Genomic DNA, 20,880 nt, shown 5'->3' with positions numbered 1-20,880 from the left:
CCCCAATAGCTCCTCAATTCTAAGCCTCTGACATGGAGAACAGGACTCGGCCAAGGAAGAGTTATTCTCTTCTTTTTCCATTTCATTTCTCGTATTGGGTCAGGAGTGGGGGGAAAGCTGGGGGAGCCCTTTTCCCTCCATGAAGAGAACAATCCCTCTCAAAGTGACTGGTCTGGAGGCACCAATATGAACTATAAATCATACTTCAGCTCCAGCTGCCAAGACTCAGGGGTCGGATGGGGGGAGAGATCATATTAACACAACAAAAATCTCGGAACAGGGGGTCCTTTTGGAAAGAACACGCCTGCTTCCCAGGCTAGAGTTTGTTTACTTCTCACACATTATAGCTGGGGCCACATGCTGTTGTGTGAAGGGGCTCTGGAGATCCTGAGAAACACCCAAGGGGGTTTGCCTTGTCCTTGGACTGTGTTCCCAGGGCTTGACTTAAACAAATCACAGGCACACCATGAGCCTGCCGCCTACTCTTTGTGAGGGGATCAGTGTACCTGATAAATTTTATTTTTTACAATAAACTATTCATGGTCTTTAGAGGCCAGAAAAGTCAGAGAGGCTAGTTGGATTTATTTTGAAGAAACACCAACTAGATTTAAAACTGACCATATATGTACCCTGGGTAACATGAGGGTAAACAGAGGAAAATATGGCTTAGGAGTCCTCAATAATTGTCCCAACAAGTGAGGAAGGATGTTTTGGAGGATGAGAATGTTAGATGGGGAGCAAACAGAAGAATTTCAGAAAACTGGGAACCAGGAGCACAAATGTGCCCCAGATAAGAGTTTCGGGGTTCAGACCAATCATGCAGTATAGAGAAAGACTTTCCTATGAACATTGCTCTAGGGCTGGAGAGGACTTCATAGGCCCTCAGGTCCAACCCTCTCATTTTTACATGTGAAGAAAGTGAGTTCTAGAGAGGATAGAATTCTGAAAGGTTAGAGGACAATGAATAATAAATGGAGTATTTGTTCTGAATGAGCCTGGGTATGCAAGTTCCTTCCTCTCTCTGGGATACACTTTTCTCATATCAAAAACAAAGAGAAAAGTTGAATATCAAGGACCCTTCTAAAAACTTATGCAGTGCCTGGCACATAGTAGGTGCTTCATAAATATTGTTTGATCGATCTAACAAATATATCTAATCAAGATAAGGCTTAGACTGGGTCATGGTTTCTTCCACCATCAAGAACTTCATACATACTGAAGGGCAGAAAGCCTCCTTACTAAAGAGGCCAAAAAATGCCCATGATGTCCAGCACCAGAGAAAGGAGAATTCTCATTCTTAGTTTATCCCCATTTAGCCCTCTCCTGGGAAAATACGAGAAACTTTCCCATTGGTCACTAGATAAAGAACCTAGCATCAAGTAACACTGGTCTCCCCACTCACAGTTCTCCCACTCACAGTTTCCCAGAATTAGTACTGATGGTCCCTACGCCTGGAACTCTCAATTTCTGCATCTCCTCCTCCTAGCTCCCTTGGCTTCTTCCTTCAAATCTCAGTTAAAGTCCTTCCTTCTTCAAGATGCCTTTCAGAGTCCTCTTTAATCTTATCACCTTCCCTCTGTTCATGAAATCCAATTTCTCTTGTTTGTAGTTTATACATGATCTGCATGGCATCTCCTCTATTAAACTGGGAGTTCTTTTGAGAGCACAGATGATCTTTTGCTTTTCATTGTATCCCCCAAACTTAACACAGTGTCTGGTAGTACATAGTAGGTGCATAATAAATGCTTGTTGACTGACTTATCATTGACCCCTTGTCTATTAGTTCATCAACTCTAAACCACATAACTCTCTGAGTATAAGTGAGGACCCTGTCTGGAGATATGGCATCCTACATAAACTATGCTGAGAGGTCCTATGCCGAGAAAGAAGGGAATACAACCCTAACCTCCCATGAAGTTATATTGTGCTCCAAAGTGATTACTCAGAAATTTCGTGATCCTCTCATGAAATGGTGATGGCATTCACTGAGCTAAAAATCTCATTTGAGAGTTTATCATCAGACTATGAATATAAATGACAAAATTGAGTTTCTTAACTCATTTTCAGAACTTATTTTAGTATTTTTTCTCCCTCCTTCAAAGTTGTTTTTTTCTTTTGGATGAAAGAAATGTGACCCTTTGTTTGCTTGAGTAAATGTTGAGGAAACTGGGAGCAGTCAGAAAGGAGGTTTTATTTTAAGATTTCAAACAACATGAAAACAAAAGAATGAAAAAAATCAATTCAAGTTTTCCTTCTACATCAAGGCTTCTGAACTTTTCTTGTGCCATGGACAACTATGACAAAATGGCTAGACCTTTATCTCAATAGAATGTTTTTTAAAATAACAAGGCAATGTTAAATTTCACCTAGAAGTTAGTAAAATTTAAGGTGCTGTTATTTTTCTTATCCAAATTCATCTATGAACAATGGATCCTAGATTCAGAACCCCTAATCTTTAGGAAGCCTTTCCTGTTTTTCTTTCAGTAGCTAATAGCTTTTCTCCCCCAAAATACCTGGCATTTCTTTTGCATATATTTATCTATATGTCTATTTTCTACCTCAATGCAATGAAGGTGTCTTAATAGATAAATTGTTAAGTTGTTTCCTTTATCTAATTTGTATCCTCAGTGCTTGGCATATCTTGGGTGCTTAAATTGACCTCCAAGATTCCTTCCAACTGATATTCTCAAAGAGTTTCCTCTGCTCACAAATATATCAACAAAAGACTAATAACATAGTTATAAAAGAGAGGGTCCATGCATGCACACAGGTGTACACATTCACATACATCATCCTGTCTCAAAATAATCAAGACAACTCTGTTCCTCTTTGGTGGGTCTCCATCTCTTAGAAATGTATGCAAGCTTCTCAACTTCAATGAATTGTCAGGATATTAGAGGTCATAGAGTCTAACCCCTTTACTTTATACATTGGAAAATTAGGCCTAAACAGGTAAAGAGTCTTGGAAGTAGTAGGTGATAGAATCGACATTTGAATTTGGGACTTTCTGGGGTTGCACTCCCCCAAGGGAGTGCATATTTGAGGTTGCTAGAGAGTCTTTTAACTCCTTTTTTTATGACAACCCTCTCCCCAGGCACCCATACTGTTCTTCATTTCATAGGACAATCTTAATAGAAGTTTTTTCAAAGAGAAAGTATTTGGTAAGAATGAAAAGTTGAACCTCATTTAACAAATGAAGAAAGACAGACAAAAAGAGATAAAGTTTGGAAAGAAGGAAGGAAAAAAGCAGATGGGAGAGAGGAGGAGGTGAAGAGAAAAGAAAGGAGGAAGAAAGGAAATCAGAGAAGGAGGGAGGGTCAGAGGTCTCCAACTTACTGGGTGATCTGCATCCAGTTCTGCCCCATAGCTAAGGATCTGGTTGGCAAATCTGTCGAGCTCTTGGATTGTTCTTGGAAACCATGGTACTGCAATATAAAAAGGAAAATATTTCTTTCACTCCATCCTCCAGGCTTTAGTAGAGAGGGCATGGCCAAAGGAGATTGGAAACCTTTTCATATCAATCATTCATGAAAGCAGTGACACTGCCAACCACTATCTATGAACACTACCAAAATGTGTGATATTGATTGTGAAAACCCATTAGAATTTCTCTTTTCAACAAAAAATCCTTTATTAAATGTTTTTCTTAATCAAATATTAAAATTTCCCTACTAATGTCTCACTCTGATACTTTATCATAGCGTGATGCAATCCTGTGCTCTTGAGCGATAATCCTCTGGAAAACTAATTACAAACTGGAAAGCCTTTTAGTACAGGAACAGAAATAGGCTGGGCCTCTTTTCATCCAAGAAAGTTTCATCCAACCCTCCTAACTAAGGGCAGAGAAGAGCCTAAGGAGGAAACTGGCTGTGGGAAGATGAATTGGGAGTTATAGCAACTAAAAGAGCAGCTACAAATTGGAAGAGTCGTTACCATCTAGTTTAATGTTAGGGGGACCCACACCATGAGATCATCAATTAAAAAAAAAAACTCTTACCTTTTGTCTTGGAGCCAATACTGTTTATTGGTTCCAGGGCAGAAGAGTGGTAAGGGTTAGGCAATGGGTGTTAAGTGGCTTGCCCAGGGTCACACAGGAGATCATCAATTTAGAGGGGAAATAAGATTTTAGAGTTTATTGAGTCCAAATCTCATTTCACAGAAAAGGAAACTAAGGGTTAGAGACATTAAGTGACCTTGCTAAGGTCACACAATCAGTATCTAAGGCAGAATTTGAACTCATTCCCTTCTGGCTCCAAGTCAAGAATTCTTTCTACCACACCAACATGCTTCTTCTCACCAGTAGAACCATGTATTTTTAAAAATTCCACAAGATATAATATTAGACTGATTCCAAGCTAAGCCCACTATTTTCTATTCCTTGCACTGCCACCAAATTAACCTTCCTAAATCACAACTTCTGTCATGTTACTTCCCCTTATCCTCAATCAATCACAAACCTCCAATTGCTCTCTACTGACATCGTACATCATTCACAGCCACCTAACCTCACCATTAGGATATTAAGATCACAGATTTAGAGCTGCAGGAACCTTGGAAGAAATTTAGTTTGACTTCTTCATTATATAGTAGGGGAAACTAAGGCTCAGAGAAGCAGCCCTAGTGCAGTGGCTATTCAACCAGCTGTGAAGTCAAAAAGACCAAGATTGGAAGTCAGCTAATCTAACCCCCATCTGGTCAAACAGGGGAAGAAGCTGAAATCCGGAGAGGTTCATAATTCCCCTTCTTAGAACTCTGAGTGACCTTAGAGATCATCTAACCATCCCTCACTTTATAGTGAAGGGAACTAAGACCCATTTGGAAAATTTATTGATTTGCTGAAGGGAAAACAGGTAAGAAATGATTAGTATTTGCTTAAAAAGTAAGTTGCCTAAAGGAACGAGCCTCTCTTTCCTCATTTGTAAAATGAAACAATTGAACCAGATGTTCTCTGATGTTCCTTCTCTCCTTAACCCCCAGCTCTAAGTCCCATGATTCTGCATCTATGATAGTTGGAAGTTCCTTCCTTCTAAAGCTATGATCCATGTAAGTTCATTTGAGTTAAGGCTTTGAGTTTGGCAGCTTTGGTTCCTTTAGACAGTGACCTTCATTGCATCTGAGGCACTTTAGAAAGGAAAAGCCATTGACAGCAAAGGGGACATGGAAAACACTTGGCTTCTCCCATGTTCCAATCATGGGAATCCTCACTGATTCCTAGAAAAGAACATCAGTGCCATCTGGTGGCCCATTTCAGGGAACTGAGACAGATGCTTCCTTGGCTTAGATCTTAGGACCTGAGTACAATGGACAAATATGGTATTAAAGAGACAAATTGTTCATCACAGAGGTACTTAGGAAAAATTCAATGAAAAAACTCTGCTGCACAGATCTCGGATGCTTATGTGGTGCCTGTGCTAACACCTTCTGAATTTCCAGAATCTTCTGCTACATTGTCAAAATAATTAATGATAATAGCTAGCAGATGAAAACATGATTTATCACTTGTTTATTTGGGTATATGATTTGGGGTTGGGGTTTTATAAGATTATTCTCTTACAAAAATGAATAATATGGGAATGTTTTGCACATATAACTTTGGAAAAAATTATGTGGAAATTTGTTATTGGAATAAAATAGAGATAAAATTAAATAATATTGGGGCAGCTGGGTAGCTCAGTGGTGTGAGAGTCAGGCCTAGAGACAGGAGGTCCTAGCTTCAAACCCGGCCTCAGCCACTTCCCAGCTGTGTGACCCTGGGCAAGTCACTTGACCCCCATTGTCCACCCTTACCACTCTTCTACCTATGAGACAATACACCGAAGTACAAGGGTTAAAAAATTTTAAAAAAATTAAATAATATTAATAATAATGGCTAGCATTTAAATAGAACTTAGAGGTTTACAAAGCACTTTACAAGCATTATCCCTTTCTGTCCTCACAGATGCCATTATTAGTCCTATGTGTGGAATGTTTAGCCCCAAGAGGGAGCCATTATGGTACAGTGGGGCGAAACAATGGATATGGACCCAGATTCAGATCCTACCTCTGACACTCACTACTTTAGGGACAGTCTGAAAATCATCTGGCTCTTTTGAATTTCAGTTTACTCATTTGTCAAGTGAGGGGCTTGGACTGGATAGTGCCTGAGGTCCCCTCCAGCTATATAATTATGACCCTATGATCATTTAATCTGGTTTCAAATCCCAGCTCTGGTATTTACCACCTGTGTGACTGTCTATGTTATTTAGCTTCACTGAGTCTCAGTTTCCTCATCTGTAAAAATGAGGGGACTGGACTAAATGATCACTAAGTTTCCTTCTAAGCCCAGTTCTATAACATGCAGTCTAAGTCTCTCTCTTGACTTTTGTGAAGCTGAAATTTTCCCAAACAATTATATTACAAAATGATAAGAAGGTCCTTTGTTCCTTGAACAAGGTTCTCTGTGGTCCTGTTATTCAAGGGTTATGAGTCCTTATCAATCTTTTCTCAGCTGAGATTTCCCTGGCCCAAAAAGCTTGTCACCTTGGGATCTGGACCCTAGTGAATCAGAGGAGTGCTATACAAGTTATATGACCTAACAATGATAATAATTATTGTTTTTCAGTTGTTTCCAATCATATCTGACTCCAAGATCCCATTTGAGGTTTTCTTGGCAATGAAACTTGCCATTTCCTTCTAGTTGACAGGATGACAAGATGACAGACGACAAGATGACAGATGAGGAAACTGAAGCAAACAGTGTTAAATGACTTTCCCAGGGTCACACAACTAGTAAGAACAATAATAATTAATGTTTATAAGTACTTACTGTATTTCAAGCATGATGATAAGCATTTTACAATTATTATCTCATTTGATTCCCATGACAACTTTGGGAGATTAGTACTATTATTACCCTTGTTTTACAAGTGACAAAATAAGATAGACAAAAGTTAAGTGACTTACTTAGGGTCACACAGATTAGTTAGTATCTGATACTGGTTTTAAACTCAGGTCTTCCTGATTCCAGCACTAGGGCTCTATCTACTGTACCATTAAGCAGCCTCAAGGACTCCAGAACCTAAAGAATTTTTTTTCTTTTTGAAAAACTCCCTTGTATATGAAATATAAAGATGTGAGCTCTAACCTGGTAACATAAGACTATTCATATCCAGTTGAGTGATCATACCCCCAAAAGTAGTCAATCGTTAATGAACTAACATCAGACTGAAAGGAAGTCTCTACTGGAGTGCCACAGACATCTATCTTTTGCCCTGTGCTGTCTAACATTTTTATAAATTGCTTTGGTTAAGTCATAGATAGCATATTTCTAAGATTTTAGATGACACAAAGCTAAGAGGGATAGGTAAATACTCTAGACCAGTGATTCCCAAAGTGGGTGCTACCACCCCCTGGTGGGTGCTGCAGTGATCCAGGAAGGCAGTGATGGCCACAGGTGCATTTATCTTTCCTATTAATTGCTATTAATTTTTTTTTAAATTAATTTCCAGGGGGCTAAGTAATATTTTTTTCTGGAAAGGGGGCGGTAGGCCAAAAGAGTTTGGGAACCACTGGTCTAGATGATGGAGTCAGCATCCAAAAATCACTTTGACAGGCTAGAGTGATGAGCTGAAACTGAGAAGATGACATATAATATGGATAAATGTCAAGTCCTAATAAGTTTGTTTAAAAAATCCTCAATTTCACAAGGACAGGAGCAGTGAAGGGAAAGGGAAGGGACACGCTAGACAACATACTAGACAACAATTTATGTGAAAAAATATCCAAAGGTCTAAAAATATCTTGTGGTCCACTGAAGACCACAAGAGTAATATGAGTCCACAGTGTGGCCCAGTGGCTAACTGAGGCATTTTAAGAGAAATAAAGTGCCTACAGTGGGAGGAGGTACTTGTGACCTTGTGCTCTGGATATTATGTTTAATTTTGGTCAATATATTTTAGAAAAGAGATTGTCAGGCTAGTCTTCCCAGGAGAGGTAGGCTAGAATACTGATGAGGGATCTGGAAATCATAACATAAGAGGACTGAAGATACTTAATCTGGAGCAGACGAACCTTAAGGAAATTAATGATAGCCATCGTCAAGTAGGTAAAGATTATCATATGTAAGAGGAAATAACTTTATTCTGCTTGACCCCAGAGAATAGAACCAGGACCAAATAAATTGATTTAGACTCTATATAAGGAAGAACTTTTTTGGAGTTGTCTACAAATAGAAGTGGATGCTTCAGGACATAATGAGTCCTTTATGGATAGAGAGCTGGATTTGGAGTAAAAAAGACTTGAATTTAAATCCAATCTCAGACCCTAACTAGCTAAGTGATACCAGACAGTTTCCTTTTCTGAAGTACCAAGTACAAGCAATATACTTGATGCCTTCCAAGCTCCCTTCTAAGTCAAAATCTGTTGTCCGGTGACTTCATAAAGATCACTAAGTAGATACTGGAAGACCAATAGTTAAATATGTTATAGAAGAGATTCTTATTTAGGTAGTCAGTCAACTAACATTTATTAAAAGTGTCTATTGTGTGGCATACACTGAACCAAGTGCTAGAGATATGAAGAAAGGCAAAGTAAACAAACAAATAAACAATCAACATCGTCCATTCACAAGAAATTCCCCCACAGTTGCTAACTTTACTGGTTCCTGAGGATTCTTCCAAGTCTGTAATTCTCTGACTGATTTATACATTCTCCTTCTGAGACTATTTGCTAACCCTTTAACATCAGAGTTGTTTTTATTTATTGCGCCTAAGGTATTGTGTTCAAATTTATTGCATAGAAGTTAATTCCTCTAACTACAGTTTCCTATTAAACTTTGACTTTAAAATGCCAGTGGGTCTCTTAACACACAATCTCAACTTTCTCCTTATGCTCTAGGCATCTTGCCTAGAGTAGACCAAGGTGGTTGTAAACATTTCCATCATTCATTTGTTCAATTTAAAGTCTTGATTCAAACTGAACACCTACTCTCTATACAGTCAAGGGAATTGGGCTGATGTTATGGTCCTCACCTTATAAAAAGTAATGTGCTTAGAAGAAGCTATTCTGGTCAGCTCCACTAACCTCCCCTTGTAAAACTACCAGAAAACTAAGGAAGGGGAGGGAGAGCACAAGTGAAAGGAACCTAGATAAGTGGAAGGGAGGGTGAAAAAGAGGAAGGTCAGGGTAGTGAATTTAGTGGTTATTGCCAGTCATCTGTAGTTGAAGTTAAAAAAAAACAGGGATAGCAATCAAATATATAGGGATTGGAGTCAAATTTATAAAAGATAAGAGCCATTCCCAAAATGAAGTATAATTTCTTGTCTCTTCCCCTCTTTTATGATATGACTAACATAGAAATGTCTTTTGCATGATTTCCATATATATTTTTGGTTGCCTTCTTAGTGGAAATGGAAGGGACAAGAGGGAGGAAGAGATTGGAATGCAACTTAAAAAGAAAAGAATGTTAAAAAATAATAATAGAGTTAAATTTCCTTTCAGCTCTGTTATTTCATGTTCTAAGGTCCCTTCCAGTGCTAATATTCCCCCTTCTAAGGCTCTTCTCAGTTTTGACATTTTCTATTCCTAAAGTCCTTTCCATCTATGATATCCCATGTTCTTACAGTCCTTCATAGGTCTAATATTCTGCATTTCTTTACTTATTTGTTCTTCCTCATGAGTTAGTTTATGACTCCAGGAACTGAATGGGATAGGGATATGGAGAAGAAGAAAAGATGCCTAAAAACACTGTCTGAGACTAACCTGACTACCCACTCTGTCAAGAATATAATAGCAATATTTTATCATCTGGTTCATAATTTGTTTACTGCTTGACTTGTTCATCTCTAGCCTGGATGTGGATTACTTGACTGTTTAGGTTGCAGGACCACATATTAAATGTTGTAAGGAGCCATATAAATCATCTAATCCAACACCTTCATTTTACAGATAAGGAACCTGATTAAAGAACTTACCCAATGTCAAATGGGTAAAAAACAGTAGATCCAGTATTTGAATCCACGTCCTTTCACTCCCACTCCAGCTAGCTTTCCATCAAGGCTCATTGACTTCTTTCAATCAATCACCAATCATCAAACATTTATTAAGCACTTAAAATGTAGGAAGCACTAGGACAAGTGGTGGGGTCTACAAAAAAAAAGTAAAAACCCCTGTTCTCAAGGAGCTTGCATTCTGATGGAGAATAAATGGATAAATGCAAAACACATACAGAGCCATTGGTTCAACTTAATGGAATCAGTAGGTGAGAACTTAGGATATAGATATTGTCATATCATTGTGGATACCTTTCCCCCACACACTCATCCCATCCTCTTTGAAGTCATAACCTGATTCATGAGGAGAGACAAGATTCAAGATAAATACAAGGATGAAATGAAGCCACCAACAGCTATGGGGACTGAGAAAGGCTTCCAGTAGAAGGTGGGTTGGGATCTAAATTATTGAAGGAGATGAGAGATTCTAAGAAGCAAAGGTCAAGAGGGAAAACATGGCAGGCATGTTTGGGAGACAGGCAGTGCAAAGGTATGGAGATGGAAGATTGGACATATGTGTCATTCAACAGGTAAGTCAATATGGCTGGACCATGGAGTTTGGTGGTTCCATTGTTTTCAGTCATGCCTGACTCTTCATGACCCCATTTGGAGTTTTCTTGGCAGATACTGGATCTGTTTGCCTTGTCCTTCTACAGCTCATTTTACAGACGAGGAAATTGAGGCAAACAGTCCCATAGCTAGTAAATGTCTGAGGCCAAATTTGAGCTCTGGGAGCTGAGTCTTCCTGACTTCAGTCCCTGGCACTGTATCCACTGTGCCCCTAGCTGCCCCATTATCATCTGTGCTTCACCAGTTGGGAAACTGAGCTCCAGATGGAATACCCATATTCACATGGGGATGTGTTAGTTGGTATGTGTTAGAAAAGGATATAAACTCAAGTTTTATGACAGTAAGTTCATGCTGTCTTGGCAAATCCCTTGATACAACTCCTACCAAAAATATGGAATATCAGCCTGGGGTCAAGACTTTTTATTCTGTGTGTCCTGGCATGGCACAGAAATGTTTGTTAAATTGAATGAGGCACTTATTTAATAAGTGGCAAGGACACTGGACTGGACATCAAGACTAACCTGTATTCTAGACTCTCTTCTGCTACTCAAGAGCTGTATGAACCTGACCAAATCACATCCCCTCTCCAAGGCTCAGTTTTCTTCTCTGTAAAATGAATACAGTTGGGCTAGAGGAGATCTAAGACCTCTTTCTACTCTGATATAAATTTATTTTTTAAATTAAATTTTTAATTACACATAGAAACATTTTGTTAATTGTTTTCTGACTTTTTTCGATTCAGACTCTTTTCCTTTCTCCCCCTCTCTCTGAGGCAGTACGTAGCCAAATATCTCAATTCTGGCATATCTCTTGATAGCAATGAGGAGGGTTAAAAGAACAAGGCCCAGAGTATCCTTTAAGGACGTTCGTATTTCAGTCCCATTTAAGACCCTTTGACTCTAGAATGAGAGGACTTGAGTTCAAATCCCACTTCCACTGCTTACTACATATGTGTCCTTGAAGAGCCCACTTAATCTCAGTTTCCTCATCTCTTAAAGAAGGGGTAATCCAAAATAGCATACAAGTTTCCTTCCAGCTTTAGCTATATATGATCTATGATCTGTCCTGAAAAATGTCGGAGGGGAAAATGTACAACAGTTCATTTCAACATTCTGCTTGTTATTCCCAAAAAGGACACTAGATGGAAGCAGAATAAAGAAAGTTAGACCTGTAGTAAGCAGGACTAGAACTGTTGAATAAAAATGGGGATATTAATTTTAAAAATCACACAATTTATTGTACAGTTGGGCAAGACCTTAGAAATTATCTCATCCCAGGGTGTTGGAATAGAATTTGTAATCAGGTTAGATTGGATTCAAATCCCACCTTTAATATGGACTGACCCTAAAGAAAACATTTGTCTACTTTGAGCCTCTTTTAGAAATTTGGGGGGCAGCTGGATTGAGAGCCAGATTTAAAGATGGGAGGTCCTGGGTTCAACTATGACCTCAGACACTTCCTAGCTGTGTGACCCTGAGCAAGTCACTTAACTCTTACTATTCTTCTGCCTTTGAACCAAAATGTAGTACTGATTCTAAGAAAAAAGGTAAAGGTTTATTGTTGTTTTTTAAAATAGAATTGGCCATCTGACCCTAGATAAAATATCTGACTCCTTTGAGCCTCAGTTTCCTCATATTTTAAATGGGGATATCAGTCATTTCAATTTAGAATTGTTGTGAAGAACTAAAAAAATAATGAATGTGAAGCATCTACCATTATTATTTTTACCATTATTCTTTTTTCTTGTTGTTCAGTTGTTTCCATTTGTGTCTGAATTTTCACAATCCTGTTCTGTTTTTCAAAGCAAAGATACTGACTGCAGTGGTTTGCCATTTCCTTCTCCATTTTACATATGAGGAAATTGAGACAAATGGGGTTAAATGACTTGACTAGGGTCACATGGCTGTTAAGTGATTTGAACTAAAAAAAAAAACAATCTTCCTGACTCCAGGTATGGCTAGGATGACCTAGCTATCCACACAGGGAATTTGCTTCTCCATTATAATCACTAGCAGTGTAAATTCCTTAAATTCCTTTTTTTTTTCTTTCCAGATTAGCTAGCTGTCAACTTAGAAAACAGCTCTTAGGGCTCTTAAGCAAAGGAGTAAACAGTGAAGGAAACCCAATCCTCCCAAAGAGAGGTGATTTTGTCATCATTTATCGCCAAAGGGAAATTGTCATCTTTTGTTTATTTCACGACCTGAAGAAATGAAATAAATATTTCCTGATGTTATATGGAGATGTTTTAATAAAAATATGTCTAGATTTATGATTATACATATATTTAAATACTTAGTTTAATTATATGTAAAAAGTTTTCAAAATTAAAAAAAAAATCTTGACTTCAGGCATTGGCACTCTATCCACTGTGCTACTTAGCTATCCCCATTAAATTGTGGTCGAGAGTGGGAAGTAGAGAGGTTGTAAGCAGATGATGTCAACTGGGGAGGGTGAATTCACCTGGAACATGGAAGTGGAGGGCCTTGGAAGGATGAAGGCACTGAGCCCTAAAGGTAGGGTAGTAATAGGAATGTACCAATGGCATCATGGACAAATGGGAAGCCTTGGAATTAAAAAGACTTGAGTTCAAATTCTACCTCTGATACATAAAAGTTGGGGAACTATGCATGAGTTACTTAACCAGATGAGTTGAGCAAATAAAATCACAAATATCAGCCAAAATGAAAACATGCCACAAACTCAAGAATAACTCCTTGTACATTTTTACTTATGTTTTATATTTTCTTAAGCACTTTCACCTGCATCATCTAATGTGAGCTTCAGAATAGTTCTGTAGGAGAAGCAGGCATTCTTATTCCCATTTGACAGATAAAGAAAATGAGATTTAGAAGGTTTAGATTTCCCCTTGTGACCTGGAGCAAGTCACTCTGTGAGCTTCTAGTGGCCGGTTAGGTACCAGAGATCTCAGAATTCTGGAATTCCAAACTAGAACCTTTGCCATCCATCCCTAACTCCCAGTTTACCTGAGGCTCACTCCAATGAAAGAAAACACGGAGAAGCCCTCTTTAAGGGGGGCAGTCTTGAGTCTGAGGTTCTCAAGGGTTTGAGACAAGTCCCCTGAGGTAGCTCCAGGTACCCAAATAGTTTTCTGGAGACAAGGAAGAAGGGTAAAATTTTTTGACATTTTGTCTATTTACCAAATTAGATGCCAAAATTTCCCCCCTTGTCCCAAGAGATTAAGCCCTCTTCCTCTCTGGCTTAACTCTGCTATTGAGACTGACCCCAGCAACTTCCCTGGCAACTGCTTTAACCAAAAAAAAAAAAAAAGCATCAAATCAAATTAGCTCATTAATGATTTTTTTTAATGGTTTCTTGGTCCATAGGTCTTCCCTGGGCCTGATGCCCCAGCCTGGCTGGCTCCCTTCTCCCGGGTTAATGAGTGACCACCCCAGGCTCAGGCAACAGAGGGTCTCTGTAAAGTAACAAAGAGTCTGGGCAGGCTGATAATTAATAAATATTGATTTGGCTCTAAGAAGAGCAATGGCATTTAAAGGTTGGCCCTGGACTGTCGCTTTTTGGCTCCATTCACGTAGGGTCAATGGGGAGCGTTTGTGCCTGGTGCCCCCCAAAAGCCAAGCCTCCCTGAGTCTTTGCAAAGAACCTGGGGCCGTTTGCAACTAAAGTCACCTGCAGCTTTAATTAAATCTTGAACAGATCAAGGTCCAGGTTGGTTGCATTCTAACCAGCCCCCAACAGTCCTCGCCAACAGTGACCAGCAGTCTGACCCACCCCTAAGAGCCTCTCCCCCTGCCCCCAACGACTCCATAACCTTTGCCTCTAGCCTGTCTCAGTAAATGCAATAAATCCTCCACTTCATTGGCCTGAAATAGAATAACATTTTAATTCTCCCTAACCAGGGCTCCTGGATGTCTCCTCTGAGTCAATGGGCCTCCCAAGACCATCATGAAGGGTGGCATTGTGTAGCCCCAGCCAGACCCTCTCCTGTCCCCAGCGGGCAGACTGGCCCCCCTGGGTGGCTTGCCCATGGTTGTTAAACTCCCAAGGGAGCTTGGATAACACAATTTCATTTTGTCCCAAGAGCATGAAAAATAGCTAAATGCCTTCTGTTTTAAGAGGGTCTGAGGCCATGTTGGTGGTGACAATATTTATACAGCAACCAGGAATGTGGTGTAATAAAGAGTAATACAAGGAATCAGAAAGCAGAGATCTTATATAAGCATAAGTATAAAAGTATATTATACATGTATAATATACTTATATACCATATTCTATTCTATCATATTTACTATATATTTTATATAATATATTATTATATATAATTTTATTGGCTATTATTATATTATTGATTATGTAACATCATATATATTATATACTTATATAGTACATATATTATATTTATATACATATAAGTATAAATATGTGTATAAATATATATCTTATAAGTTTATATTTATATTTATATAAATATATAAGTGCTATATATTTATATATCATATTTACACAGTATATAACTATATAATATACAGATATTATTTTATAATATATACTTAAATATATTATATGTGCTTATATAATATATTATATGCTTATCAGTATAAATATGTAAGTACAAATATATATCTTATAAGATACATACATAAATATATCTTATAAATATAAGATAAGAATAAATATGTAAGTATTGTTATATGGAGATGCAAAGCATGGAATCCCTGCAAAGGTACAGGGACAGGCTCACCCAGAATTCTGTCCCTGTACCTTTGCAAGGATTCCATGCTTTGCATCTCCACATAACAGTATGTTATATCATATGTACAATATTATATTAATTATTCTATTATATAATATAGAATATTAATCAGATTAATGTTATATAATATATAATATAAACATAAGTATGTTATATTTCTATAAGTATAACTATATCTCTTATAAGATATCTTATAAAGTTGTTAGTTTTGCTACTTGAATAGCTGTGGCCTTAGGAAAGTCATTTAAATTCAATATACCTCAGTTTCCTCATTGGTCAGACAGAGGTAGATCAAATAAGATTGCACATGTAAAGCCCTTCACAAATCTTATAATGTTATATAAAAACTATATATTTATTTTTGTTATTTTGTAATCATTATTGTCTTTATCATCATTATTTTTTGGAAACCCTTACTCTCTGTCTTAGAATCAATACCGTGTATTGGTTCCAATACCATGTATTGGTTCCAAGGCAGAAGAATAGTAAGGGCTAGGCAATGGAGGTTAAGTGACTTGCCCAGGGTCACCTAGCTAGGAAGTATCTAAATCTAGATTTGAACCCAGGGCAGCCCAGTCTCTAGGCTAGACTCTCAGTCCACTGAACTACCTAGCTGCCTCCCTCAATTACATTTTATCTGGTTTGAGTAGCACAGTGGATGAGGTGTTTGACCCCTTTCACCTAGAGATCACCATGGAACATCAAAGAGTGATAGATTTGAAGTCAGAGGACCTGAGTTCAAATCCCATCACTATCATTTACTACCTATGTGACTTTGGGCAAGTAGTTTAGGCTTTAGTTTCTTCATTAATTAAATGACAGGACTGGCATGAAACAACAGTCACTATTTATGAAATGCCTACTATTTCCCAGGCATGTACTTGACTTCCCCAAATCAAAAAGGCAAATATGAATGGTTTATGTCTAGATAATAGCTCCTGGAGAAAAAAAATGAGGGGCCAGGAGAATCTATAACATGGATCCTGACGTGTGTTTGCTTGCAAGAAGAACATGGGAAATGGCAGGAACTATGCAGAAACGGATTTGGCAGACCTTAAATTTCCTTACAAATGTTGTCTCTCTCACTAACACATGGTGCAATGCCCAGAATCTTTAAAATCTATAAAATGGAATCTATAAAAATTTTTAAAATCTATGAAATTTAAAACTTGTTAATTTCTAAGATGGTTTCCAGCTCTAAATCTCTAAGCCTGTGATCAGTTATGTGGCATAGTGGATTGAAAAAGATTTGAGTTCAAAGTCAGTTTCAGATAATCCAGATTACATGACCCTGGGCATATCATTTAAGTTCTCTTTGCCTCAGTTTCCTCAAGTGTAAGATGGGGATAATAGTAGAACCTCCCAGTGTTGTTGTGATGATCAAAGGAAGATATTTGTAAGACATTTTTGCAAACTTTAAAGAACTACATAAATGATAGCTATTATTATTGTTATATGACTTTACATTTATCTCTACTGTTTTCCTTTGGGGACAGACAACTAGGCTACACAATGCATAGAGTGAAGTCAGGAACACTCATCTTCCTGAGCTCAAATATGGCCTCAGACACTTACTAGCTGTGTGACTTTGGGCAAGTCACTTCACCCTGTTTACCTTAGTTTCCTCATCTTTAAAATTAGATGGAGAAGGAAATGGCAAACCACTCTAGTATCTTTGCCAGGGAAACTTGAAACAGGGTCATGAAGAATTGGGCATAACTGAAACTGAATGACAACAAATTCATTTTGGGGTGTCACGTTTTAAGGAGAGACAATGTGAGGTTGGCGAGTGCCCAGAGAAAAGCAACTAGGAAGGTGAGGGGGCTTCAGATTCATTCAGTATGAAGAAAAGTTGAAGGAATGAGGATTTTAGAGAATATTTCAGAGAACCATGATAGCTGCCTACAGCTGGGGCTGAACATACTAGAACCCAAACTAACCCTTACCCTAACTAGGTCCCAGAGTCAGAACTAGGAGGACGAGACAGAAGTGGCAAAGAAATAAAATTAGGATTAACATCATCATAAACATCTATGAAATACATTTAGTATAGTGCCTTGCCGAGAACAGGTGTTTCTTATGTTTCCTCTGTCCACATCCCATCCCTTTTGTAGGTATCTCACAGTAGACTGGATTTCCTTGAAAGATAGAGAATATCCCCTTGTTGAAGGTGATCACAGAATCTTCATCTGGACACTTGTCATATGTACAATACAGGTGATTTAATTTTTCAGGCATGGATTAACTAGACAATTATCAACGTTCCCTCCAACTATGAGATTTTGTAATTCTAGGATTCTGTAAATTTCTTCTCACTTGATTTGACTCATCATCTCTTTAGATCCTGATCCTGGCATCAACCATGTTGACTCCACTTTGAGTCATTGGCCAGTTTGAAAAATATGCCATCTACACTTCATCAAAGTCAGTGATAAGCATATTGGAGGGGGAAAAAAAGCAAGATCAAGGATGGACCTTTGATTACTTCACAAGACATCTCTCTGCAAGTTGACACCAATCCGTTCATCTCTACTCTCAAAATCCTGCCATTCAAGCAGTTTGAGATAGATAAGCATACTATCATGGAGCCAGCAATTTCCCTCTCTTGTCCATCCACCTATTAAGAAATATTGCCAAACACATTGTCAAAATTTAAGGAAACTGTATCTATGTTGCTCTCCCTACTTGCCCATCTAGGAACCCTGACAAAAACAGAAATGAAGTTAAATCTGAGATAACCTACTATTTGATGATCGCTGTTTCATTTTTCTAAATGCTCAGAAACCACTCTCATGACGATAGGGTTCATGGTAACCTATTATTTCTTAACTCCCATTTTCTGTTGACAACACCACCATTTAGGATTTCTGTTTCTCAGGAAATATTCCTTTGTAAAAGCAACTAATACCAATTAGTGTATTGCTAGCAGTTAGCAATTGGTCTTTTGCTATTAAGGGGAGAATAAAGATTGTCCCCTCTTCTGCTTTCCAGATTTTCCCTTGGATCTCTGAGAGAAGAAGAAGTAACTTTGCTTTGGGGACCCAACCAACAGTTTGGATCATGGGATTTAAGAAGCAACAAGATGGCCCAATGGAAAGAGTGCTGGACCTGGAGTTAAGAAGACTCATTTTCTTGGGTTCACATTTGATCTTGTATACTTACTAGCTGTGTAATCCTGAGTAAGTCACTTAACCCTGTTTGCTTCAGTTTCCTCATCTGTCGAGAGAGCTAGAGAAGGAAATGGCACACCAATTCAATATCTTTGCCAAGAAAACCCCAAATACGGTCAAAGAGTTGGACATGACTGAAAAAATGACGGAACAATAAATAATGGATTTAAAACTGGAAGGGACTTTGGAGACCTCATTTTATAATGAGGAAACTGGGTCATAGAGAATTGAAATGTCCTAAGGTTCAGGGTCGAATAGCCAGTAGGTATCAGAATTTGAACCTAACTCCACTTCCAGTTCAGACTGCCTCTGCTATTTACTCCCTGCAAGCTGAATCAATTCATTGACTTGGGCCTCAGTTTTCTCATTTTTATAAAATGAGAGAATTGGACTGGATGGCCTCAAGGGTTCTTTCCAGCTCTAAATCTCCAATTCTGTTCAGTTTCTCTTTGCCTCAGTTAAATGTAAGCCCGTCTTCCCTGTGTACCACAGTACCCAAAAAGGCAGCCCTTCCATCACCAAGAAGTCAGCAAGTGCTCCTTTGAACCCTTGGATCTGCTATTTACAAATCTGGCTTGACATTCAGCAGTTCACATCAGCTCTGTGGGACTCAGTTTTATCATTTATGAAATATTAGATTAATTCCTAAAATATCCCTTTTGCGTTTTGGTCTGATGCAAAAGAAGCAGCAGAATAACCCATTTCTCCCTCCCAGAAAACTCTGCCTTTTTGATTTCCTCACTCCCTGGTCCAGAACATCCTATTATTCTGGACCCAAGCCTGACACCCCACTAAGCCCCCTTTTATCATCCCAGCCCTAGCAACCTCTTCCCAGCTCAAGTCCATTTGCCCTTAGAAAGTCGTTCCAAACAGAAATCTCCTTCCAAATCTGCAGATCATAAATCTATTTCCAGGCACAATGCCTTGTTTGTCTTTCTCCTGGTCGCTGAGATCTGTCTCCTTGTAGGAATGTCTCCCTCCCCACCCTGCCCACCCCCCACCTCAATGTAATGTCATGGAGAGGACTCAAAGGGATAGGTAAGAGGATTAAGAGATGGATTGATGGGAGATATTAATGCTCTTTCATGTTGTTTTGAGGAAGGATTTTAGATCATCAGGGAAGGAGAGGCAGGGGGAGGACGACCTCAAGGATTCAAAGCCTCTCTGGCCTAAAATCCTATTAAACTCATGTCGGTCTCTCAAGGATGCATGAAGAAGGTTGGAGCTTCTTTAACGTGTCGCTGTAATTAACCTGGCTTAAGCGGGTTTGGGGGCGTGGAACTTTGGCAATTAAAAACCTGAAACTTTCCATTTTCTATCATCCATATGGCCCTTTGAACCACTGTGGGGACAGAATGAAGGCTGGGCCAGCTTAACGGACTTGAGGGATTCAGGGCATCCAACTAAACACACTCTGAGCCCTGTTTCTGAACTCTAGAGCCTTGGATTTAGTGAGAATTTGGACTGGAAGACAAATCATTGGTGGAGGCCTACCTCAACCTTGTTAGAGAGAAGTGATTTTCTTTTCTTGAGCTCTGCACAAATAACAACTTTTCAAACATCCTAGGAAAGTTTCCCAGTTCAGAAAAAAAACTCCCAATCTCAACATCCACCAAACTACCTGGAATCCTGCATCTGGGGATTCTTAAGACCTAAACTAAGGATTCTTGAACTTTTTTACGTCATGGTCCCCTTTGGCAATCTGGAAAAAGCTATAGATCCCTTCTCAGAATAATATTTTTAAGGGGGGGGGAAGCAAAATACATAAGATGACTAAGAAAACCAATTACACTGGAATATAATTTTCTAAATATTTCCAAAAATGATAACAACTTTGCCATACCCCAGGTTTAGAATTCCTGATGTAGAGCAAGGTCAAAGATGGAAAGAAAGTTACCCCTACACTAAAATATTCATAGGTAGAAATCTCTGTGTTAGCAAACAAACAAATCTGCAAATAGAGTTTTGATACCCAACAATTAATTAATTAATGTACATTTACTTAGCAATCACTATATACTAGGACCATTGTGCTAGGAAGTAGGCACTGGAGAATGGCAACATAAATGGATTACTTCAATAGAATCAGTTCATTGACAAACATTTATTAAGGGCCTACTATGTGCCATGTGCTAAAGATGCAAGGATGAAAATGAAACAGTCCTTGCAGTCAGAGTTTACATATTGCTGTTTTGTGCAAAAGAAGAATTCAGAGAATCATAGGAAGCATTACCAGAACAGATGCAGAATGAAATAAGTAGAACCTGGAAATAATACACACATTGAATAAAAATGCCATCTCCTTCACTTCTTTGCCTAGATTGAGACTCTAATAGTCATTATTTTGTTGTTGTGGTTAAGTCATTTTCCAGCCATTAAA

General features: G+C 38.5%; 1 protein-coding gene across 1 annotated transcript in view; it reads right to left on the bottom strand.

Moving 5' to 3' along the window:
• The window catches only part of PAH (phenylalanine hydroxylase), a 69,681-nt gene that overhangs the window by 35,426 nt on the left and 13,375 nt on the right, over positions 1 to 20,880 (bottom strand). Inside the window, exon 4 of the mRNA XM_044678777.1 lies at positions 3,337 to 3,425. Within this exon, the coding sequence (XP_044534712.1) occupies positions 3,337 to 3,425 (89 nt within the window). The remainder of the gene's footprint in view (positions 1 to 3,336; positions 3,426 to 20,880) is intronic.

The sequence above is a fragment of the Gracilinanus agilis genome, chromosome 5 (genome assembly GCF_016433145.1).
Source record: "Gracilinanus agilis isolate LMUSP501 chromosome 5, AgileGrace, whole genome shotgun sequence".
NCBI lineage: Eukaryota > Metazoa > Chordata > Mammalia > Didelphimorphia > Didelphidae > Gracilinanus > Gracilinanus agilis.
The sequence above is the reverse complement of the archived record's forward strand: the minus strand, read 5'-3'. Positions and strand labels throughout refer to the sequence as shown.